Source organism: Cottoperca gobio, chromosome 19 (assembly GCF_900634415.1).
Source record: "Cottoperca gobio chromosome 19, fCotGob3.1, whole genome shotgun sequence".
In the NCBI taxonomy this organism is placed as follows: domain Eukaryota; kingdom Metazoa; phylum Chordata; class Actinopteri; order Perciformes; family Bovichtidae; genus Cottoperca; species Cottoperca gobio.
Genome location: NC_041373.1, coordinates 18531487 through 18554576, shown reverse-complemented (window position 1 = coordinate 18554576; position 23090 = coordinate 18531487). Strand labels below are relative to the sequence as shown.

The 23090-nt window shown below is 42.3% G+C and overlaps 2 protein-coding genes across 2 annotated transcripts; both read left to right on the top strand.

The window, feature by feature from the left end:
• The first annotated feature begins 9685 nt into the window (after positions 1-9685).
• Positions 9686-14256, top strand: gdf10b (growth differentiation factor 10b). The gene is made up of 3 exons (XM_029455577.1): positions 9686-9974; positions 11259-12160; positions 12919-14256. Exons 1-3 carry the CDS (start codon positions 9686-9688, stop codon positions 13108-13110), a joined length of 1383 nt encoding a protein of 460 aa, XP_029311437.1. The 3' UTR covers positions 13111-14256.
• A 1914-nt stretch (positions 14257-16170) lies between these two features.
• On the top strand, positions 16171-18476 carry gdf2 (growth differentiation factor 2). Its single transcript, XM_029455578.1, has 2 exons — positions 16171-16516; positions 17554-18476. Exons 1-2 carry the CDS (start codon positions 16171-16173, stop codon positions 18474-18476), a joined length of 1269 nt encoding a protein of 422 aa, XP_029311438.1.
• The last annotated feature ends 4614 nt before the right edge of the window (positions 18477-23090 follow it).

The window sequence follows — 23090 nt, the reverse complement described above, 5'->3', positions numbered from 1 at the left end:
TGTTCCTCCCTGCTATCTGCTGCCTCCTTCTCTCTCTCACTCATCAGCTCTCGGATACAGGAAGCAATTCACTAGCCCCTCTCATCACCGCTGCAGTTGTTCCTGTCTCCAGCATTTTGGCAAGCCATCTTGATAAATACCATAACAATTCGTATACAGTGAGCCCAGCCATACCCTATTAGCCTCAATATGATGGAGTGTGTGAACACGGAGCACAAATCTTGGGCCCCTGACTGAGTATAACGCAGTATCCTCTTAAATCCCTTCAAAAGCAAGCATTCCCCTCATGGATTCATGAAAAGAGCCCATTTATAGACATGAAAAAAAGGCCCGTTTCAACAGACTTTAAGTGCGTCAGCCAAGGAAAACAATGTGCCCCGGCCAGAAAAACTGAAGTCTGTATTGCACCGACTTAATTCCATTCTCTCGCATGAAAGAGAATAAAAAGTTTAGGCCTGGCTGGAAAACTTGCTGTGTCCGAATTGTGTGCAACTGACAGATTGCAATGACATACAAAGTATAACTCTAGCACGGAAATCAACTCGAGGCTAATATCACACCACAGGCTGCCTCCGCGGGGCCGGAGCACGTCGCAGTGATAAAGACAAATGATTATACCACAGCAAGGACCAACATGCTCAAACCTGGGAGGAAAACATGAGGGGGAGGGAGAGAGGTAGAGAGGGATAGAGGGAGAGAGAGAGAGGAGAGAGAAGAGAGAGAGATAGAGAGAGATAGAGAGAGGAGAGAAAGAGAGAAGAGATGAGAGAGTGAGAGCGAGAGATAGAGAAGATAGGGGGGGAGAGGGGTATAGATCGAGATAGCTATACAGATATAGAGATATAGAGATAGAGAGATAGTATATCGTAGAATATAGAGATCGTAGAGAGCGGAGTAGGTATGTATAGATATAGCGATGGGAATTTGTTTTGTTCTTTTTTCTGTTATATATCTCTGCTTATCATTGCGATCTACTATCGTATTTCTCCTATCTCTCGATATGCCTCTTCTTGTGTTTTTTTCTTCTCTCTCTATCTCTCGCTGCTCCGACTTCTCGTTCTCTCTACTCTCTCCTCTTCTATGTTGGAGATGGAGAGCGCTTGGTGCCAGTCGTCGGTCCATTTGGTCCATTAATGTTCAGAGTAACGGCCTCGCTGACTGAGGGATGATGGGAAAGTGGCCTCTCCTGTAGGGCAGCTCTTGAAGTGATGTATAGTTGCGAGGACAGAGCGCAGCGCTCGATGGCCGATTCCTCCTTCCTCAGCTCATCACGGGCGTAAACAACAGGGGGCTGTAAAGAGAGGGCACGTTCACAGTGTGTGAACTCTATTGTTAGCGTCTTTAAACGTTGATGCTAATCAGAGAGTTTGAATCTGTAAAATGCAAAAATACATTAAGATTGAATACACTGTATTACTTTTCTTTTTTACTTTTTCCACCATTTTGTTTCACAGATGAAGAAAAGTTAGAACTTAGAAAAGATTTTCCAACAAAACCTGTTTTGAGATCAGCTCTACTGAACACTTCACCATCTTTCAGCTCATTGTTGTGGTTTTACAGCCCAAAACTTCACTGTTTTGCTCATTTTCAGCTAAAAAGCTTTGAAACACCCGCTGTACGCTACCTGCCTAGCATCACGCAGCGACTATTGTACACTGTGGAGGATTTAGCTGCTACAGTGCCAAACATCTCCTCAGGATTTCTTCAGGACTAGTGGATCACTACATCCACTGTATAAATCAATGTCCTTGTTGTTGCAGGTTGTTGCATCTAACAAAGAGAATGTCCTGCGTGTTTATGTCCATCGTCCAACACGGTCAGCATGCCTGTAATTCGTAATCCATGTTCAATTAACCACAAGTAGTCGAGACTGATATCTTTTTATTCTTCTGGAGAAGTGTCACCTGATTGGGCCGTGACGAATCACGACCCAATCAGGAAGCGAACAGGAGTGTGCTCCATCGTTTTCAAAGATAAAACGCGAACCCCAGAGATTTCTAACTAGAACGTGCTCAGCAGCGTTCTTTAAACATCTGGAGTAGTGTGGACACTTGGCGTAAAGTAGCAGAAGTTATGCATTTTAAAACAAAAACATAAAAGTGTGGATGTAGCCTCAACAAGTGAGTTATTCTAAGTATTGTTCCCATGAAACAAAAACACCAGACAAGATCTGGTGTTGTTTTACGAATAAACAGAATGTAAAACAGTGGCTTATGTGCTTTATCTGAGAGTGGCAGCTTTAAACGTGCCCGCTCCACCATTCTGACAAAACAACAGCGTCGTCTGGAGGTAGTTAACAAGCAGAGACAAGGTGAAGCCAAGAGCACAGGTCTGCTGTGAGTGTGAAGTCGACTGGAGCGCCTGGTGCTGCGAACCGTTCCTACTGGCAAAGAAAGTTTTGCAATCATGGCTGGCTTTTAAAAAGCAGCTGCTCCAGAAGCCTGAAACGTGAATAATAGGCGCAATTTGAGATCGTTGTCAATTTCTCAAATAACTGACAAACACATCGCGGATGATTGTTCTCAGACGGGGGGGAGGAATTGCCAAAACAACTCACTTAGAGAAAATTGCAGTCTTGAAAACACTGGAGGAGAGTGATCACCATTTGCTAATGAAAGCGCTTCTGAAGGGAGACGTTCAGGCTCATCCGTCACACAGTCACACACTGACGTTTGGTTTAGAGAGCGTTTGTGAGGTTTGGTTCTCAGTTGTAAAGGCACCCTGTGACATGAGTGGGAGTCCTTCAAACTCTTTAGTGCAAATCTGCTGTGGGATGGCACAGCAAACTCATTTTTCAAAAGTATGTGTCGCTTGTCTGCAAGTTTTCAAGCCTTTCTGTCTTTGGTTTGTAAATTCAGCACCAAGCTTAAGATCTGGTTTCTCACTTTCCTCTTGTGCAAATGGGATTTCCCCCAAACTCCTTATTTCAAACCATAATAAAACTAAATGTCCTCTTTAAAGTCAATCCATCTTCTGGCCAACAGTACAACATCAACAGATCAGTCGGTGAGACACAATGAGAACTTAGCTTTGTTAAAGAAAGAGGAAAAACAAGCCACAAAAGTATTTTCCTAATTGGGCCGCTTGAGGAAAAGCTTGTCAGGGCTGAAATCCATCACGCTGATTGCTGGCCTTGTCTTGGACTCACATGGGGGGTGGTGCTGTGTGGGGTTTGTTGGGGTTCTTGTGGTTTTGGATTCTGCACATGCTAGTTGGATCTCCGGAGGGAAGCCCTCGCGCAAGCCGAGAGCAGCTCATTACCTCGGTTAGTCATCAGCTCCACTGTCTGCAGCGGGATGATAAACGAGCAGGTCCTCATGTGTGGCTCTGACAGCCCCGTGGCACCGGGTCAGGCTGACATCTATGTGGGGGGGGTGCAGACAGCGGGTGGGGCCGAGCAAGAAGCAAGCACACTTCAGAGAATCTGTGAGGACTTTCTGGGGAATTTAAACACATCCTCCAGCGGCTGTATTCTCTGGAAGTTGATATTGTTTCTGAAAGGATAACTTCCATCGTATCACTGTTAGTTTACGTTCAGATGGTGGAAACGACATTCAGACACAACAAAACTGCATTACGTTTCCAGGGAAATGTATTTTTAACGCATCACAAATACGTTTCTAAACAAAGTCTGTAGAAGTCCATGTGTGGGGGAGGACGGGGTCACACAAACACACGACTTTCCCCCTGGATACAGAACGTAATGTACGTACGTAGCGTCAATAACGTCGACATGCTGCTTGTTTTTTTCTAAACCTAAGAAACTAGATTTGTTGCGTTTTTCTTTTCTTTCAAATTACAACGTTAACTTGTTTAAAACTGCGTCCGTAATCCAGGAGAAAAAGTGTTTTTCGTAATTGATAATACAGTTTAGTTGCAGGTTTGCTTTATTACACGTGTGTGTGGGAAGAATTGCCCAACACTAATGTCCGCGGAGCGAGGCTGGCGGACCAACACACACAACACAGTGACACAAAACATCAACCAACTCTGGTCGGGCGAAGAAATGAACTCAGTCCATAATCTGTCAAATTTCCAAAGTCCTGCACTCGTGCAAAGAATGGATAACGATGTGTTTCACGGGCACTAACCCTGCAGGATACATCGCTTTAGTACCAACACAGCGGAGCTTTTTCTTTTCTTACTCCAGAACCAACACACAAACTTCTGGTTTTGGTCACTTTCACATTACACATATCCAATCCAGAATCCCAAATGATCCCAAGGACTTTGGAACAGAGTGAGCATGTTTGCATTAGCAAATTAATTTAGATTAATTCACTAAATCTGTGAAATAGTAAATGTTTTTAATATTCCATTCATCCCCAGACACATACACGTTCTCCGTCTCCATGTCACACACATGGCGGCCCAGGGGCTGCATGAATAAATAAATGCGGTTTAATTCTCCTCAGATGTCAGTTGTTGTTTTTTCACCCTAAAGTTTGGCAAATTGCAGTGATTTGAAGTCATAAATTTGTCATGCAACAAGTTTCCCCTCTGACTCCAGCAGACATTCCCCTTTCAGCTGGCACTGCGGCGGCTACTTGCAACACTAACGCATGAGACAACCGGATGTCTCCCGGAGTGTGTGTGTGTGTGTGTGTGTGTGTGTGTGTGTGTGTGTGTGTGTGTGTGTGTGTGTGTGTGTGTGTGTGTGTGTGTGGACCTGTCACTCTTGGTTGACTGATGTTGATTTGAGCTCAAGTGGCATGACTGTGGCTCTCTATGAGGGAGGTATGGCACAGAATCCAGACTGGAGTAAGGCATGGTGTGTGTGTGTGTGTGTGTGTGTGTGTATGGATGTCTTGGCAGACATCAGATGAGGGGATGTCATGCCCCTCAGACTCTCTCTCACACACACACACACACACACACACACACACACACACACACACACACACACACACACACACACACACACACATCCATATCCAACAGCAGTGAGCATGAATGGTCATTCAGCTCCAGCCAGCAGTATGAAAACAAGTCAAAGGGAGGAAGAGGAGGAGGAAAAAGGGGGTGGATGAAGAATGGGGGTACCGGGCCAAAAGAAACACGGTGGGCTCGTCTGTCCTCCTCCCTGTCCTGATGAGCACCCCAGGCAAATATTCTGTGAATGAGAGCATATTTTGGGGGGCTACACTTCCCATTTTATCCTGCGCAGGAGAAGGGGGAGGTGGAGGTGACTCATCCATGATGTCATACGAGATGAAAGTTTTTAAATGAGTCTCAATGTGTAATAGAAGACGTGAAGTTTGGCCTGCTTCTTGGTCTGGTACTTCTATTACTGTACAGCACTGGTTCTCAACTTCTTCATCTTCAGTGATCCAGAAAATGAAGTATTTGACCTTTTAAATTGCCCGGTCAACACTTCTCGCTTGTTTGTGTGGTCCGGAAAGCTCTTTAACAATGTGCAAACATCTGTAGTGAGGCAGGAGAGGATGAAGTTTAACAGAATAGTTTGACAGTTTTAACTGAGATGTAGATGAGGAGATTGAGACCACTCTCAGATGTCTGTACCCTAAATAGCTAAACCCTAAACAGCTAGACATAGCTGCTGATTAGCTTAGCTTAGCATAAAAAATGGCTAGCCTAGCTCTGTCTGGAAAACCCACCTACCAGCACCTGTAAAGCTCATTAATAACATGTAAGGCTTTATCTTGTTTAATCTCTGTGAGCTAAACTTCATGGCAGGAAGTCAACGCTCCTAGCTAAGTAAACTACGCGCGCATGTAACTCCCCTTTACCCACAACATGTTTTACATCTGTTTTTGTATCGAATAAAAAAGTTATAACGTGTTAATTAATGAGCTTTAGAGGTGGATTTTTCAGATTTAGGCCTTATGATTTTTAGATTTAGGCTAGCTGTTTCCACCTTTTTCCAGTCTTTATGCTAAGCTAAGCTAACCAGCTACTTGCTCAAGCTTCATATTTAGTGTACAGACATGGTGAGTGGTAAAAATCTTCTCATCTATGTTTCCACTGTATTCCTGTATTCTACGCTAAGCTAACTGGCTAATGGAATTGGCTTTCTAACTTTCTGCAATGTCATGAACTTTTCCTTAAACAATCCAAACACAAGAACATGATGAGCTGAGATATTTCCAGCACAGCTCCAAAAAAGATATTTTTTTTAAAAGGCCTTTATTCAGCAGTTTTATTCATAGAACAAGTTTTTTAAATAGCTCATCATGGAACATAAGCCTCAAGCTCGTTTTAATATTTGAGCACCTAATAATGACTATTCTTCTACGTTTACTCTCACTTTCTACTTTGTCTAGCAGCTATATTGGTAGTCTGGCTGACGTGTGTGGGACACAGAGCCGGGACGCGCTGCTTTGATCCCTGGCTGCAAACCCTCGATAATGAGGTGACTTTATGATCATTGAGAATGTATGCTCATTGGATGCAACAGTTTTCAATTCAACAAATTATGAGCTTCGTTCGTGACATTTTTCTCTACTTCCCCCATTGCAAGAAAGCTGTTAAGTGAGAGGTCTTATGAAGTTTGCTGTGGGTGTGACAAGTACTCATGAGGGTTTAAATTACCTTTGAAGTGGCGGCTAATCACTGTGGTGAAGCAATTGTGGCTCAGTGGCTACAGCTGCTAAACCAGAAGGGTCGATACGGAGCTGGGGCCTTTTGGTTGACATATTTCCACAAGGCAGGGTGGCACAATAAGAGATTCATAGTCTTCATACATTAGAGTTAAAAGTCAGGTTTTGTCTCCGTCCCTAAAACCAAAGAGCAAAGCCTCAGCAATCAGTACTCTAGATCGAGGGAGATTCTGCAACAGAGGTGAGGATAAAACTACTTTTTCTATCCCAACAGATGCTAAGTGTAGCTTCTCTATTGAGGTTATTGTACGTGATTCTTTTGGGAGAACACAGGAGTCGACAGAAACGTTCATTTCCTTCAGAGTCCTTCACGTCAATGTAAGTTCCTAGTTTGAACTTCGGTTGATAAACTTTTCCAAAGGAATTGACCACTTATAGCACACGGTGTTACACTTAGATTTGGTGGAAGAAAACCTTTCTAATAACATTTCTATTGCGAGAGCTCAATCCCCCCTTAAAGGGATCGTTTGGATATTTAGAAGTGGGGTTGTATGAGGTACTTATCCAGAGTCAGTGTGTGACCTGCAGTAGATGATGGTCTGCACACCCCCAGTTTGGAGAAACAGACGGGAGTACCAGCACAGAAGCTAAATAATGTCCTGCGGTGGACAGGAGCAGCAGCAAAATGTATTTTAGCCTCCTAAAAAAAAAGGCCCACCAAAATAATTAAATATCATTTTAAGTGTACGCTATATTTGGAATATTTTCACAGCTTTACCTTGTTATGAGACAGCCCTTTCCGACAGAGACCACAGTGTTCTGCGAGGTAAAATTATTGTTTTTGTCAATGGAGTCTGGTGGCTTTGGCGAGAGCGTGGAGGGATATAACTGAGAAATATCGGGTTATAATGCCCGTGCTGTACATCTGCATGAAAATGGCTGATGTTACTCTGTGCTCCCTTTTCTCAAGCTGTAAATGACGTAGACCTTAAATCTCTTTACGTATAAAATGCCTAAAGATTAAGCATTTCAGATTTTAGATCAGAGCATGCAGACCTCTGCCAAAACAATTTCCAATAACACAACGCGTGTATCCGCCCTGTGCTCCATCCTTGACTTGTGCTAGACTCTATCACCAAGTTTCATGAAAATCGGGCCAGTAGTTTTTCCGTAATCCTGCTGACAGACAGTCAAAGAAACAAACCGAACTGAAAACATAGCAGTCATGGTTAAAAGAAAGCCAAATGTCGCTGTTGGTAGCAGGTTGAATGTGAACCGTAGTCTCTAACATCAAAGTCATGCCCTTTGTACCCCCTACCATCTTCCCTGACCTCCTTCTTAAGAGGTTTTGTGGCACCATAACAACATCAAGCTGCTTTCAGGACCCCGGGTCCCCAGGGGCCTGGTTGGGAATCAAAGCTCGGTTACTGTCGCCTCTGTTTCTGAGAGAGGAGTCGTTACTCGCATGACCGCAAGACGCTGCTTTTCACAAAACAAACATAAGCAATGGTCGTTTTAAATGTTTGATCAAATGATTAATGTTGTTTTTACTGGTGAGGACAGCATGAAACACCATCAAAAGAAGACTCACAAGAGCAACATTAGTTGTTCTAACCCCATTAGAACCAATTAGAGAAGCCCGTGCTGAGTGATAGCTCTTTGGGTGGAGACAGATGCTACAGACGGATGCACGGACTTTAAACACACCAGTGTTTTACTGAGAGGGATCCCAGTCCCAGCAGAGTCCTTCATACCCAATGTAAGACACGGGGTGTCAAAGAGCCCCTTGTGATCCCCCTCAGGACCAGTAGGAGATATTTTAATAGCTGTCTGACCCGTGGGGCTCGAGCCTGCTGCCGTCTCTCTCACAGTGGAACTATTGTGCTGCATCAGAAACACAGAGAGCAGAGGAGAGCCTAGAAAGACGTCCGGCACTTCTTTTTCTGCTGTTGTCTGCTTGTCACTCATCTTAGCAAGTTATCTGCTATCCTGAGACTGAGATACGCATCTTCAGTAAACTCCCCACACACAAAATGTACCCTGTTTTTGTTTTTATCACTCGTACCAATAGCAAAAACCTACATCTTGAGCTTCAACTTTGGTGAACTTAAACATGTAAATGTGTGCCATTGACTAAAGCCATGTTGACAGATTTTGACTTTGAAGTTAATGAGTCCAGAAATGAGGAAGCTATCATAGCTAATGTTTTGCACCATTAACTTTTATTTAACCGTCCTCTGCCAGATATAAACTGCTCAACAGAAGAGGAATGATTTGTTGACAGTTATAAGACAGAAATGTGGGAACTTGACCCGTTAGCAAACCAAGCTAACAAGCGTCCTAACCGACTCGTCTTTATTGTAGTAAAAGTGAGGGGGAAACATACGCCACAGGACTGGAGTGCAGCTCGGGACGCATATTTCTGTCCGAATCTGAGTCCAAGAGCCGGCTGGTAACACTCTTGTAGTCCAATACTTAGAATATTAACTGACAGGGAGCGGTGAAAATATAACACTGTGCAGACATGCATGCAACATTGTGCACACAGTGGGAGCCACTGTTTGATGCACGACCGAAACCCTCAGTAAGAAATGTGCTAACCATCTCTTATATGTACTTTTTGTAATAGCATCATAACCAGGCTAGAAGGTCGAACCTGATGTTTGTCTGAAGTCAGGTATCCACACTATAGTCCAGAGAAAGTAGAAATACGCTTTTAATGTTAAACATTGCAGCTTTAAAACCTCTGATATGATCTGTGTGTCTGGCCCCACACTACCTGAGTGGATATATGTTGCATACTATTTACAGTTTAGGTTTCTCAACTTTGCTGCTGATCATAAGTGGAAAGCAGTTCTTCTAGAAGGCTGCATGTCTCTCGTTGGCTGTGCACTCCGAGGCGTCACTATCTGTCATCTAGCAGCAGAGCTTCATGCGTGCGTCCTCCCTCGTTCTCCTCCCATAGTAGAAACAGCTGTAGATCGTGAACCGTGGAGTGCAGGTCTGACACGGATTACCTGGATTCCGGCTTGAAGTCTGAGCATCGAGCAGCAGAAGACAGGCTGCGCTTCTTTGATTCTTTTTTTAATAGTTTTTAACTTATTTATGTTTCTCCACGTGTTTTAATGGAATCATTTCCTAAAGCATCAACCATGGCGTGCCGGCTTCTTCCCACTCTGCATTTGTTACTGATTTTGGAGTCGAGCTGGGGTACAGTCGTATCTGAGGATCTTGGTGACGCCGTGCCTCAAGGTGCCGATGTCCCGCGGCCTTTGGATGAGTGCTTATTTGCGCACGAAAGCGCAAAACGCGACATGGTCTCCATCAACATGTTCAAAGTGTACGAGAAGTACAGTAAAGAGCCGCTGAGCCAGAGGGACGCGAACACTGTGAGAAGCTTCAGAGCTGTCCGGAGTGAGTGACCACAGACTTCATTAATCCATGAATAATGTTACTTTATAATGACGTGATACTGCTGGTACTGTGCGTGTTAGTGGGGAAGTCTAACGTCTATAATGTGTCAAAATAAATACATGTACATCGTTACTCTCTGCTTAAATAAATGTTAATAATATTTCAGGTATTTTCAGATTGGGCATGTTGTTAAAAAGTCCAAATTGACATTTGAAAACAACACTTTTCTGCTTTTTAAAAGACATGTTGGTCCATTGAAGCATGCTTGTGTGTCACCCAAGTCATACAAAGTGAGTGTATACCCGTGTGATTGTAAATATAAAACTTACAGCTTCTAGAAAACAGAAAAACTGTTTATTTCCTGAAGTAATTAAAAATAGTAAAAGGTAAATCTGCACAATACCGTATTCTCATTTACAAAATATGTTTTATAACAATGTTCTTCTATTTATCCTTGCATGACATTCAATATATATGTAATTCATTTCATTTTCTTTCACTTTTATTTGACTGATTTGTTTTTTACAGATTTAAAAAATACAGAAAAGTTCACATTAAACTTGAATATGTCCAATGTTGTGCACAAAATAACACATTGAAAAAGCTTCTGATCTTAATTATTTCATTGGTGCACGATCCTAATCGCTCTCGCTCCCCTTCGGACTAAACATCTCCACCTCTGTGCTCCGTCGGTGTTATGATTTAGTGTTCTGGGGACTTTAAGCCTCGAGCACTGTTAGTTCTCCGGTAGCTGCAACAGTCTAGGTGTTAGACAAGAGGCTATTATCACACCCAGACACCGGCTGCACAGCGAAAAGCCTCAGAGGAGCTCTTTCTGCTATAAGCATTTCCATATGTCTGCGACAGACATACTGGACCGATCCAATGTTTGTCTTTCAGGCTGCGGTGGAAGTGTGGGAGACAAGGTTGAACTTCAAGAGTATAGCCATGGAGGATGAGGCTTTTGGTCATGCGTGAGGCAGGCACTTAAGCGTGCCACGCTTAATATTTTCCATGCTGCCGCTTATGTCAATCAGATGTGTTGAGCAACATCTCGCAGAAGATGTATTTGGATGTTGTTATTCATGTCAGTCAAATGAGATGATAGCGGAGGGAAAAGGTTCAAGGCAGCAACTTGATCGCTTTAGTCGCCCTTATTGTTCTTTTCAGGGCTTTGGCTTCTTTCAGACAACACGTCTGTATGGTAAAGCAGGATGGTTGTTTTGCTCAGTTTTCTCAGAATACTCGAATAACTTAATTCTTCTTCTAATTTCTTTTCTCCAGGAGTCTTGCACGGCAAAGACGTATTCCAGTTCAACTTGTCCTCCATCCAAGAATCAGAGCTCGTCCTCCTTGCTTCTTTTCATTTCCTCTACAAGCGGCCCCGCCACCACCAGCGACCGTGGCGTTTCCGAAGGCCTCGCCACCCATCCACCGGCCTCCAGCATTCTCCCTCCCCGCAGCTCCTCTTCCACGGATCCTCCGCAAACTCAACTTTTGCAGCATCGCTGGGAAACATAACTCTGGCTCCTTTCAAGAAAGGCTCTTGGCAATCAAGGGATATAACGGCGGTGGTGAAACATACCAGGGATGTCAAAGAGCTTGTGATCACAGTGGAGTTTGACATGGAGTCTGAGGCTCCTCGGGGGCAGCAGAAGAGCCCTCACGTCCTTGGGCACCTCTCTCCAGCCAACCCGCCGTACATCTTGATATACGCTGACGATCGAGCTATAGATGAGCCGAACAGCGTGGCCATGTCTCTCCAGCGCTACGGGCCCTTCCCTGTAGCGGAGGACGCGTCCTCCTCGGCTTCAGCCTCAAGGATCCGGAGGGAGCTTCCTCTGAAGATTCAAACCAACAACATACCGGAGGTCCAGTACAACACCTTGAAGAATCATGAACTTTGGCAAAACACGTATTTCCCAGCGAAAGCCAAAGCAGCAGTGAAACCAGGAAGGAAGCTGGGTCAGGAGAGCAGCGAGGGCCTGGGTAAGCCCCAGGTGCTGAGCTTTGATGAGAGGACGATGAAAAAGGCCAGGAGGAGGCAGTGGAGCGAGCCCAGGGTTTGCTCCAGGCGTTACCTCAGGGTGGACTTCGCTGACATTGGTTGGAGCGAGTGGGTCTTGGCGCCAAAGTCTTTTGATGCCTACTACTGCGCCGGGGCCTGTGGATTCCCCATACCCAAAGTGAGCCACGGAAACTGTTACTGGGTTCTTTTGAATTTTGAATTCAGAAAATAGAAACTATAGAAGCCCTGAGTGGCCAGCCTGGTCTAAGTCGTTTTCTGTCCTGTGTTTATGACTTCAAAACTGGTGGAAAAAAGATTTAGTTCCTTAAAAAAACAATTTCATCTTTGAAACAAGGTGAAAGAAAATCAGGATCATTTGTCCAAAAAAGTGTTGTTTTAATAATCATTATAGAATTATAGAAGTGAGTGAGTATGCAAGTTATGTTATCAAGTTTTGTAAGAAGAGAAGGAATGATTCATGAAGTTGACGCCAATCAGCAATAAACGTATTTCATATATCAAGGAAAACAAAGGGAAGGGTTTAAAAAGTAAAAAATGAAACAGATCCACGAGTTAAAGTGAGAAACATAATTATGGGGTCGCGCTGCACTTCAGCCTCTTGTGTCCGAAAATGAAAAATGATCCTTACAAAACAAACATCTGTTTCACAGAAGATATTATTTAAAGAAGCTTTATAGATTATTCTGGCAAAACCTTTTGTTCACAGGAGAGAAACAACTACCTACATCATAAAACAGAATATGTTTTCTCACTTGTCTCTCAAGGCTTCCGTAAGAGACTTATAGAAAACATGTGAATATGAATCTGTTCTTTTCAGGCATCAGTTGGCATATTTATGGATTTGTTGTCTTTATTTCTACAGGTAACAGTAATTCTGTCATCATTAATCCCTTTTTATCCCACTCGTGTCTTCAGGTGGTGCGTCCTTCCAATCACGCCACCATCCAGAGCATCGTCAGAGCGGTGGGAATCGTCCCCGGCGTCCCCGAGCCGTGCTGCGTTCCAGAGAAGATGAGTCCCCTCAGCGTTCTATTCCTGGATACAAACAGGAATATGGTGCTCAAGGTTTACCCCGGCATGTCTGTGGATACCTGCGCCTGTCGGTAGGCCCGGAGCAGCCGGACCGATGAAGATTAAACTATGTTTCGACAGCTGAGGATAAACTGATACGACGTGCAGAGCTCTATTCCTTGAGTCTCGGCTGGAGAACTCTTTTATGAATCTTGTACTCGTCTCTCATCATCGGACTCTGACTCAACTCTTCCCTACTTATCTAACAGATGTGTTTTTCTCCACCCAGTCCACCTTCATTTATTTTTCTTTTCATCCAGAAGCAGTTCAAATAAGTGCACTTAATACAAACCTGTGTGTGTAATGTATTGATGTATTGTATCTACTGCTGGTCGATCTTCATCTCTGTTGATCCTTCCGAAGCTTTTTTAGTCTTTAAAGGAATATCTCACCCCCAAAATGACCTTTTGTATATAAATGACTCACCCTGTGAGACTTTGAATGCTTATCGCATGTCTCCAAAGTGAAGGATGCTTAACACGTGCAATCGTGAGACTGTTTATGTGTTTATGTCATTTAGTGGGTGAAGTATTCTTTAAAGTTTTCCGCACACTTTCACTTTTATAAAGTGATCTTGCCTGTTTTAATATGAGACAAGATAAGACTTGACTTCCTCTGGTCTCAGACCTGGACTCCTGACACACACTGATGAACTGCATTTACATCCTGCACAGTTAATCAACCCTCGCCGTGTAAATACTGTAGTTACTAATGCAAACTAAATGGTACTTATTCTTAAGCGATGTGTCGCATTGTTGCCATTGAACGCTTCCCATTTATTAGCGAGAATTACTCATGCACGAGAGGTAATTCTTTGAACTATATTCCAATAGCCATTTGTTTATATCTTGTATATAATGAGCGTATTTTGACATCTACTGAGATTTATTGTTGTACAAGCTTTGTGTAGAGGCTGTTACAGCCCAGAGGAGAAAACAGCGCGTTGCTGCCACCTGCGGTGCATTTTGGGTAAATTTAAGAGACGTTTTAAAAGGAGAAAGTTATGGTACTTCCTGTGGCTGTTGAGTATTTCCCTTTAATACATAAATACTGTTGATCAAAGATGACGTGTACAGTTTGTAATAACAGTAGACTTCCATGGTGAGTAATAAAGGATAAATGTATCCGACCTTATAACTGTATTATATGGCTAAAAGTGTATTTGAATAGTTATGTGACATAATGTATGCCTGGTAAGGAAATAAACTGAATTGTACATACGCTCAAAGACACTTAATAACTTCCTAAGGTTTTATAAAAAGTATATAAAGCATAGACTGTGTATATTTACAAAAGCTTGATTGGGTACAGATGTGTGAGAGGACTTCTCTATATGTGTGAATAGTCTTGAAAGTTATTTTTAATATAACTTATGACAGTTTTATGCAACTTATCCATGAATGAAACTCAAGATTTACACCTAATCTCACTTTTGTTCCCCCCCCCCCCCCCCCTCTTTAATTTGACTTGTTCTTGTTGCACACATTTCAAACATTGGCCATTGCAGTCCTGAGTATAATATTAATATCAGACATCAAAGGCCAGTCAATTAGCCAAACCCAGGTTTTTACTGCATATTATTCAAATTAAATGTAACTTAATTTAAGTAAATTTGACTTAAAGTTGAGTTTCTTCACAACAGTTCCTTCTCAGTCCAGCTTCCCCTGCCGAGTTTGTTTTCCTCCTGCATGCCTACATTATTGGCTGTATCCGTGCCAGTGGATTTTGTCGTCGCCTTTCATCACTGATTGACTCCATAGAGAGGAACTCCTGAAAGTTTGAAAGGGACACAATGAAAGCATTTTTTATGAAACCCGGCATGAATCAAGTGCTGAGGGACTGCATGGGTGAAAGACAGACATTCCAAGATAGGCCGGACTCAGGCCAACGTCCCCAGACACATTGGCTTGTGGTTCGGGCTCAAAGCCCCCACAGGAACAAGGGGATCCCATCATCCAGTGGTGAAGACCACCACCATCATGATCCCCACTAGAACCTATAGCAGTTTATAAACATTTGTTCTAACGTAAAAGGCATTTTGTGCATTGAAAACGTGCACTTGTGATACCTGTAATCGTCTCACAAAGTGGTCTGTAGGAAGGAAGAGACAAAGTAGGAAAAGATTATACGTTGGTTATTTAATTTCCTGTTTGAACACGTCACCACGTTACAATTAACTTTCATGAACTGAAAACACAATGTGAAATGACAACCGGCCTACGCTGTGGTAGCGACCTGTCAATCAAAAGGTAGCTCCGCCCTGAAGCAAACCCTGCTTAATCGTCTATTTTACTTTAAATAGGAACATCATTTACTAAATAAACATCATGCTGTGTTGAAGAAGACTTGAAACAAAACAACTGAGAACATAAACTCGCTGTTATAACGTTTACTGATGTAATAAATCATGTTTAGAGAAATTTCATAGACTTCTATACATCCGGGTTAGGGTGACGTTGCGTTCACTGTCTTAAAGCAACTTTCAGCTGCAATGTAAATGTTGTTTGCTGTATCGGTGCGTTTCAGAGATTTAAATCGCGTTTTTGTATCAATCCTTATTTTGCATCTGCATGCTGATATTTCGCCACTATGGTATGATTCAATCTGTTATAGCGCAGTTGGATTCAAATGTCCTTAGAGTGTGAAGTTATATAGATATATCATTTTTACTTCACAGTGCTACTTTTGTGACTGCTTTATGTCACTGACAAGATTATGTCTCTTGCACATTCACAGTCATACTCAACACTTTCACCCTCATGCTGGGAAAATACATTTTATGGAAATGTCTGCTTGTCAGTAACCTCATAGCTTCCTCCCTCATTATCGCTGTCAAGTGTTTACAGTGTCTTCATTAGCAGCCAGCCCTCTAATGATAACAAAGCTTAAAAGAAGGCATCAATAGTAGTGATAAGCCTGGCCACGCTACACAAGTCCCCGTGTTTACTCTGGGAGCATGAGAGCGGACATCAGGACTGTGGTCCTTGCATTGGGGCTCTCCATTTTCCAACCTTGCCGTTGCAAAGTCTCGATTCAGGCTGGGAAGAAGGTAAAGTTTGTGCCAGCTCAGGGGCTTAGAAATAATCTAGTTTCAAAATGCAGAGCACAAGATCATTTCTGTTCCAGGTGTGTTTGTGTCTGGTGGTTTCTATTGGCTCCTGCACCTGTAAACCTCTCAATAATGACATCCAGAGCGAGGGCTCGGATGGACTCTACTCTCAGCTGTCAGAGGACAACCTTCAGGAGGAGGAAGACTCCAGGATGAAGAACCTCCTGGGAACCATGAAGGAGGGCTTTCTGAGGAAACTCAACCTGTCTGATGTTCCTCAGGAGAACAGCAAGATCTACCCTCCTCAGTTCATGATTGAGCTCTACAACAAGTACGCCTCGGACAACTCGGCAAACCCTCAGTCTGATGTCATACGAAGCTTCACTGTCCAAGGTACATATAGAGTATAACTTCGTGTGAGTGAGGAACTATGTGCAATAATCGTCTGTCTAGCTTATCGGGTCTAGGGATCTGTTAGTGAAGAAAACTTTATTATCCTGTCAAATGTATAGTTCAGGTCGTTTATACAGCTGGTTTCTTGGTATTAAATTGTTCAGTTAGTATTTATTTTTGTGATTTTAAGTTATATAAAGCTCTAAGCCAATGGTTCCCAACCTTTCTCGACTGTGACCCCTGTAAAAGGATTCAATGTCTACTCTCAAACCCTGATTACTGCGATCAAAAGTTCCTCAGGTTCTTGATTATCTCACATACTCTCAGATTTTGGGGGCCCCAATCTTTAGGTTGGGAACCACTGTTATCACACGGCATTTATGTCTTTAAATAGTTGCACCACAGTATTTCATTGTCCCATGAAAACCTAATTACTGCTTCCAAAGACTAATGTGTGTGAAGCCTATTTTTCCAAGAATTGGCTTTGCTTTATTTAAGTTATACTGAAGCCAAACTAAACTAAAACGATACTGCAGCTACGAGGATAAAACTGTTTTGAGACATATTTGTGGAAATTCTGGTAAATGTTGAGGACCATGCACTGGAGCATGTTTTAGCCCTGTAGCCTAAATACGTTGATTAAAAACACGTTAGCGTTGTTTGTCACCCATTACCAAATTCAGACATCTGTCCCTTTACAACATTCAACATTGTGTGCGATTAAGTTTATATTTTATTCAAGTAGAAGCTAGCAATCTAGGCTAACTAGCATCCACGTAGAAAGTGAAAGCTAGTTAGCTTAGCTTGCTAATAGCACTATTTCATGTTAAACTATATTATATATATTAAACTTATAAACACTAATGTAATAAGGAAATGGAATGATATATGAGACATTGGAATGAGATGAATAGATAAATAGAAATATAGCACTATGTACTGATGTGAAAAAGAGGATTAGTGTGTGAGTGTTTACAACAGTATGGCACAGAAGACATGCAGCAGGCCCCTCTGACCTCTTTGTATCTCTCCAGCAGATATCCCTTTCTCTGTGACGGATGGCACAAAGTCAAAGCACAGGCTGCAATTCAATGTCAGCGTCCCCAACCATGAAAAGATCACTACTGCTGAACTGCAGCTCTTCTTCTTCCCGGATCCCAGGTCGAGGGTCACCTCCCGCGGTTTTAAGGCCACCATCAAAGTCTATGAAGTGGATTACAACGATTTCACATCCACCACCCAACTGCTGGTGGGCAAAGAGGTGGCGGGTTTGGAGAGCACGTGGGAGACGTTTGATGTGACCACAGCTGTTCAGAGTTGGATCAAGTCGGGCCGTGGAGCAACTGTTTTTGATGTAGTCATAGATGGGAAGGACTGTGAGGTGGCCTCGAAAGGTGGAGAAGAAGGAGCAGGATGTTTTAATATGACCGTGTCTGTTGGAGATAACACTTCAGCAGCTTTAATAATCTTCTCAGATGACTTCGGTAGCAGGAGGAGGGAAACAAAGAAGGAATTAAGAGAGATGATCCTCCACGAAGAAGAAACCATCTTACACTCTGGCGCCGACTGGAACAGAGGACATGATCTTCCCAACGAGATCCCCGAGGCGCAGCATCCATGGAGAAGGAAAAGAAAGGCAGAGAGGGAATACTGCCAGCGGACCTCCCTCAGGGTCAACTTTAGAGACATCGGCTGGGACAGCTGGATCGTGGCGCCTCTGGAATACGATGCCTTCGAATGTAAAGGCCTGTGTTACCACCCGCTGACGGACGAATCGACCCCGTCAAAACATGCCCTCATCCAGACGCTGATGAACATCAGGCACCCCAAGAAGGCCAACATGGCGTGCTGCGTCCCCATCAAACTGGACCCCATCACAGTCATGTATCGGGAGAACGGACGCGTCACTATAAGAAACCTTTACGAGGAGATGAAGGTGGCAGAATGTGGCTGCAGGTAGTCAGGGAGGATTGGTTTGCTCTGGTGGTAGCACAGGTGATTATAATGGTTCAAATGCTGCATTTCATTCAAGTCAGTCTGATGTGCATGCCCTCCATTGGTCCAGTAGAGAACGTATCCCAAGGGGAATTGTTGTGCAGCGGTACAAAGAGTGGGATCTATTTTGTTTAAAATAAGTACGTAGTAGATTTAACAAATCCAAACATTTTATAACAAGACTTATGGTGTGGTAACACCAAATGCAAAGCGAAGTTTTGCACGATTACATACAAAGTCAAAGACAAGGGGGGGATAATGCATATTCGCATGAGTTGAAGACAAGGGTTGAGATTCTCCTGGTGTCACATTAATGTAGCCGTCTGTCGGCACCAATAATAAACACCTTAAGTTTATATAATTTTAAAGTTACACAGTATGTATATATCTACGTGTAATCCTGATCGATGCATAACAAAAAATGTTTTTTTTAAATGACAAATCGGTGAAACTTGCACAAGTAACACACGGCCACGATGTTCTGCAGGGCAAGTCATGCAACAGCTGTCGACATATTTAAAAGAAAAAGTCAAACTCATGGTGGCACAAGAGGAAAAGTCAGGAGATCACCAAAGTCATGTCGGTACGAAACTTCATGGCAATCCATCCAATAGTTGAGATATTTGAGCCGTTGACCAACGTTGCCATTCTTAGAGCCAAACAAAAACAAAAGCCTTGCCATGCTTAAATTAAATATACTGCACGTTGCTTTTTGACACTGTAGTCATGAAATAATGCTACGCAGCATTTACAGTTTGTGCTATTCCTTCAAATGTATCGCTAATAAAAAGTTTAAAAGCAATAAACAGTGATTTGCCTGGAACGCAGCATGACAGTGGAACCATTGTGCTGCAATGACTTCTGAAGGAAACTGTGGCCTTTGTTGGTTGTTTTTTAACATTTTACATGTTGACAGCACCAAGATGAAACTCTAAAGAGACGGACATCTTGTATTTAATACTGATTATATGTACATAATAACGTGCCCGTAGACTGTCTTGGTCTTATGTGTTTCAATCACAACTAATACTATTTTATTTTTACGCAGTAAATAATGTAAAACAGCACAAAAACAAATTAAACATTTAAATTTAAATTAAATTAAAAATATATAATAAAATGTATTTTGTTGGTTAAGATTTAAAAGCAGATCTATTAGTAATATATGTGAGGTCTGAGAGGCCAGTGAGAAAAATAATTCTGCTGATGCATTTACTAAAACTGATCCAAGTTGTTTTCTCTCTCGAGTTTATGACTTTAGAACGTTTGGGGAAAATGTTTTGGCAGGTGAAAAACCTTTTTTTGTCAGAATTAAGTGTTTGTTGTTGTAATACTCATCTCGACCACAAGAGGCAGAAGCGCATCTCTACAACATGTTCTAAATAAGACTAAAAGCATTCATGTTTTCTTCCAGGTGAGATTTAAGTTCTGAATTCACCGTAAACATGTTGTGTGTTAGCAACATTACTGCCAATTGTTTCTTTTGGCTAGAAATGTATTGCTTTTAATGCTCTTCAGCCTCTTGTGGCCAAATAGGTATTGCAACAACAACAGCAACAATTAATCTTTCCCCATTTTTTCACAGATAAAGTGACTTAGAAAAATGTTTTTCCAGCGATAACATTTATTTTTTTTTTTTTAAGGAACTTAGATTTTCCTGGCAAAGCCTCTTTTTACCTCTTTAGATCACTTAGAAACTCGATCACTAGAACATTGTTGCAATTAATAGAGTGACATTTACTCACAGCTGCTCATCTGTTAATCCTGTGTTAGTTTTAATGTAAATCTGTACATTACCATTGTATCTTTGTTTATATTAATATATATTTAGCAGTAGTCTGTGAATCACTGCCATACAGACTTGTACAGAGTGTTCATCGTGTACATGCATGAGTGGAGAGTTTTTATTGTACTGTATGTCTCATGATGTCTACATTTTGTTTCTGAGGCTTTCTTACCCTGAAATTAATAAAAAATATTGTCACGAAATGATATTAAATAGAATTTTTTCCAGGAGTTAAAGTAAGAAGATTGAGAGATTGGAGCCCACATTGTTTAAAGAATAATGCAAAGATTTGCAATATTAAATTAATAGAAAAAGAAGAAAAAATCCCAAAAATGTTAATCCACTGTAACAAGTAACAAGGAAATGCTACACTAAAGCTCTACACATATATATACACACACACAACTCAATTCATCAGAGAAGGCACGCGGTGTTAAACTCCAGGATACATCCAGTGGGAGGAAAGAAAAAGAAAAGAACATATGGCAAAGACATTAATTGTCTTTATAGTGTTACAGTCCTGACTCGAGAGAGGCAACATAAAGGAAGAAACTACGTTGGATCAACCACATTTTAAATGTATGAAGTAAAACAAAGTGCAAACAGAGTGTGTAGCCCTGCAGAGAGTGCGTAGCCCTGCAGAGAGTGAGTAGCCCTGCAGAGAGTGCGTAGCCCTGCAGAGAGTGCGTAGCCCTACAGAGAGTGTGTAGCCCTGCAGAGAGTGTGTAGCCCTGCAGAGAGTGTGTAGCCCTGCAGAGAGTGTGTAGCCCTGCAGAGAGTGAGTAGCCCTACAGAGAGTGCGTAGCCCTGCAGAGAGTGTGTAGCCCTACAGAGAGTGTGTAGCCCTACAGAGAGTGTGTAGCCCTGCAGAGAGTGTGTAGCCCTGCAGAGAGTGCGTAGCCCTACAGAGAGTGTGTAGCCCTGCAGAGAGTGTGTAGCCCTACAGAGAGTGCGTAGCCCTGCAGAGAGTGCGTAGCCCTGCAGAGAGAGTGCGTAGCCCTGCAGAGAGTGAGTAGCCCTGCAGAGAGTGAGTAGCCCTACAGAGAGTGCGTAGCCCTGCAGAGAGTGCGTAGCCCTGCAGAGAGTGAGTAGCCCTACAGAGAGTGCGTAGCCCTGCAGAGAGTGCGTAGCCCTACAGAGAGTGCGTAGCCCTGCAGAGAGTGAGTAGCCCTGCAGAGAGTGTGTAGCCCTACAGAGAGTGTGTAGCCCTGCAGAGCGTGTGTAGCCCTACAGAGAGTGTGTAGCCCTGCAGAGGGTGCGTAGCTCTGCATCTGTTGGCTGAGAGGGAGGTGGAGGTGCATCAGGTGTCACTGATTGGATAGGATGAGTGTATTAATTGGGAGCTTCCAGAAACAAAGAACTAAATTATATTTAAATATGAATATTATTCACAGCCATCTCTATACATTTTAATTAGTATTTTAAACACAAACTCCTCCGGAGGTCTCTGCAGTAGGTTATAGCTGCATCACACTGCTCGTTAGATGATAGTGAAAACATCTGTGCGTCATTATATCCACTAAGCAGTGACCGGGCTCCAGCAATAAAGAGTCAAATGGCTCTCTGGCAGAACGTATTCTGGTAAATTGGTGCAGTTATAAGTTAAACAAGTAAGTACATACTTATTTATAGACTAAAAGAGTTACAAAGTTTAGTGTTGTGCTGTTTTATTTTGAGTTACTTTTAGGTTTTCACACCCTATAAGGTTGAATCCTTTATATTAAGATATTTTTTGTTATATGTAAAAAGTTAGGAATAGTGTCTGCTGTGTGTTATACACACCATCCAAGACACACGGAAAATCCTGAATTATCTAAATTCAAATCACAGTTAAACCACTCATCTGTATCACATTAAGGAACGTTAGTATATAGAGGTAGAAAGAAAATCAAATTCTACTATTTTTTCCAATTTTCATTTAATGCACAGTGTCAGTTTTGTAAATATTAGAAGTCAGTGACACAGTCTTATCAGGGCTGAAACCTCTGTGACAAGACCAATGAGGAGGCAAGTTCATGTCCTTCCTGGGTAACCCAAAATGACTCTGGTCTTAAAATAGCACCAACAACAAGGCAGGCAATCCAGTTTCAATGTCCAAGAAAATAATGTGCTCAGTTTACTTTTTCCTCATAAGATGTTCCCAGAGTCATCAACAGCATGTGACAACAGAGACAGTTTAAACTGTATTACAGCCTGCATCAATTTACTTTTTAAGTCCAACTCCATATCTAGCGCTAAATGCTACGCTATAAGCTATTTACAAGCTAGTTGCTAACTGTGTCTGTCTGGCGTTTGGTGCTGGGCAGGTAGCATTTAGTTGTGTTTTAAAGCTTTTACACTTTGAACACTTTCCTTCTGTGTCTGGGAATAAATCTAAGCAGGCTAACTGTCTTGAAATAGCTAATGTATAGCCACTAACATGCAAGTTATCCACTGAGGTTATTTTAGCGAGCCAACAGTGCAACCTTTTACCTTCAGAGAATACTTATACAGCTTAAATTCCTCTCTTAAAATGTTGTATTTCAAGCCAATTAGCAGTTCGGGATTCAATATCCAAACCGTTGCTGTAACTGTTCTTATATTTGACACATGAGGGAAAAATATTAGTGTCCTGGGAATTGGCAGAGATTGTTGTATTATGTAAGGCGTGAGGTGGTATTAAAAGTTAAGAGATATTAATATGTTAGTACAGTCTAGTATTTGCAAGGAGATGACGTATGTCTGCACAGGATCACATGGTCAGGTGATGTCAGACACGTACAGATTTAACAGCAAATAAAGTTAGATTTTAAG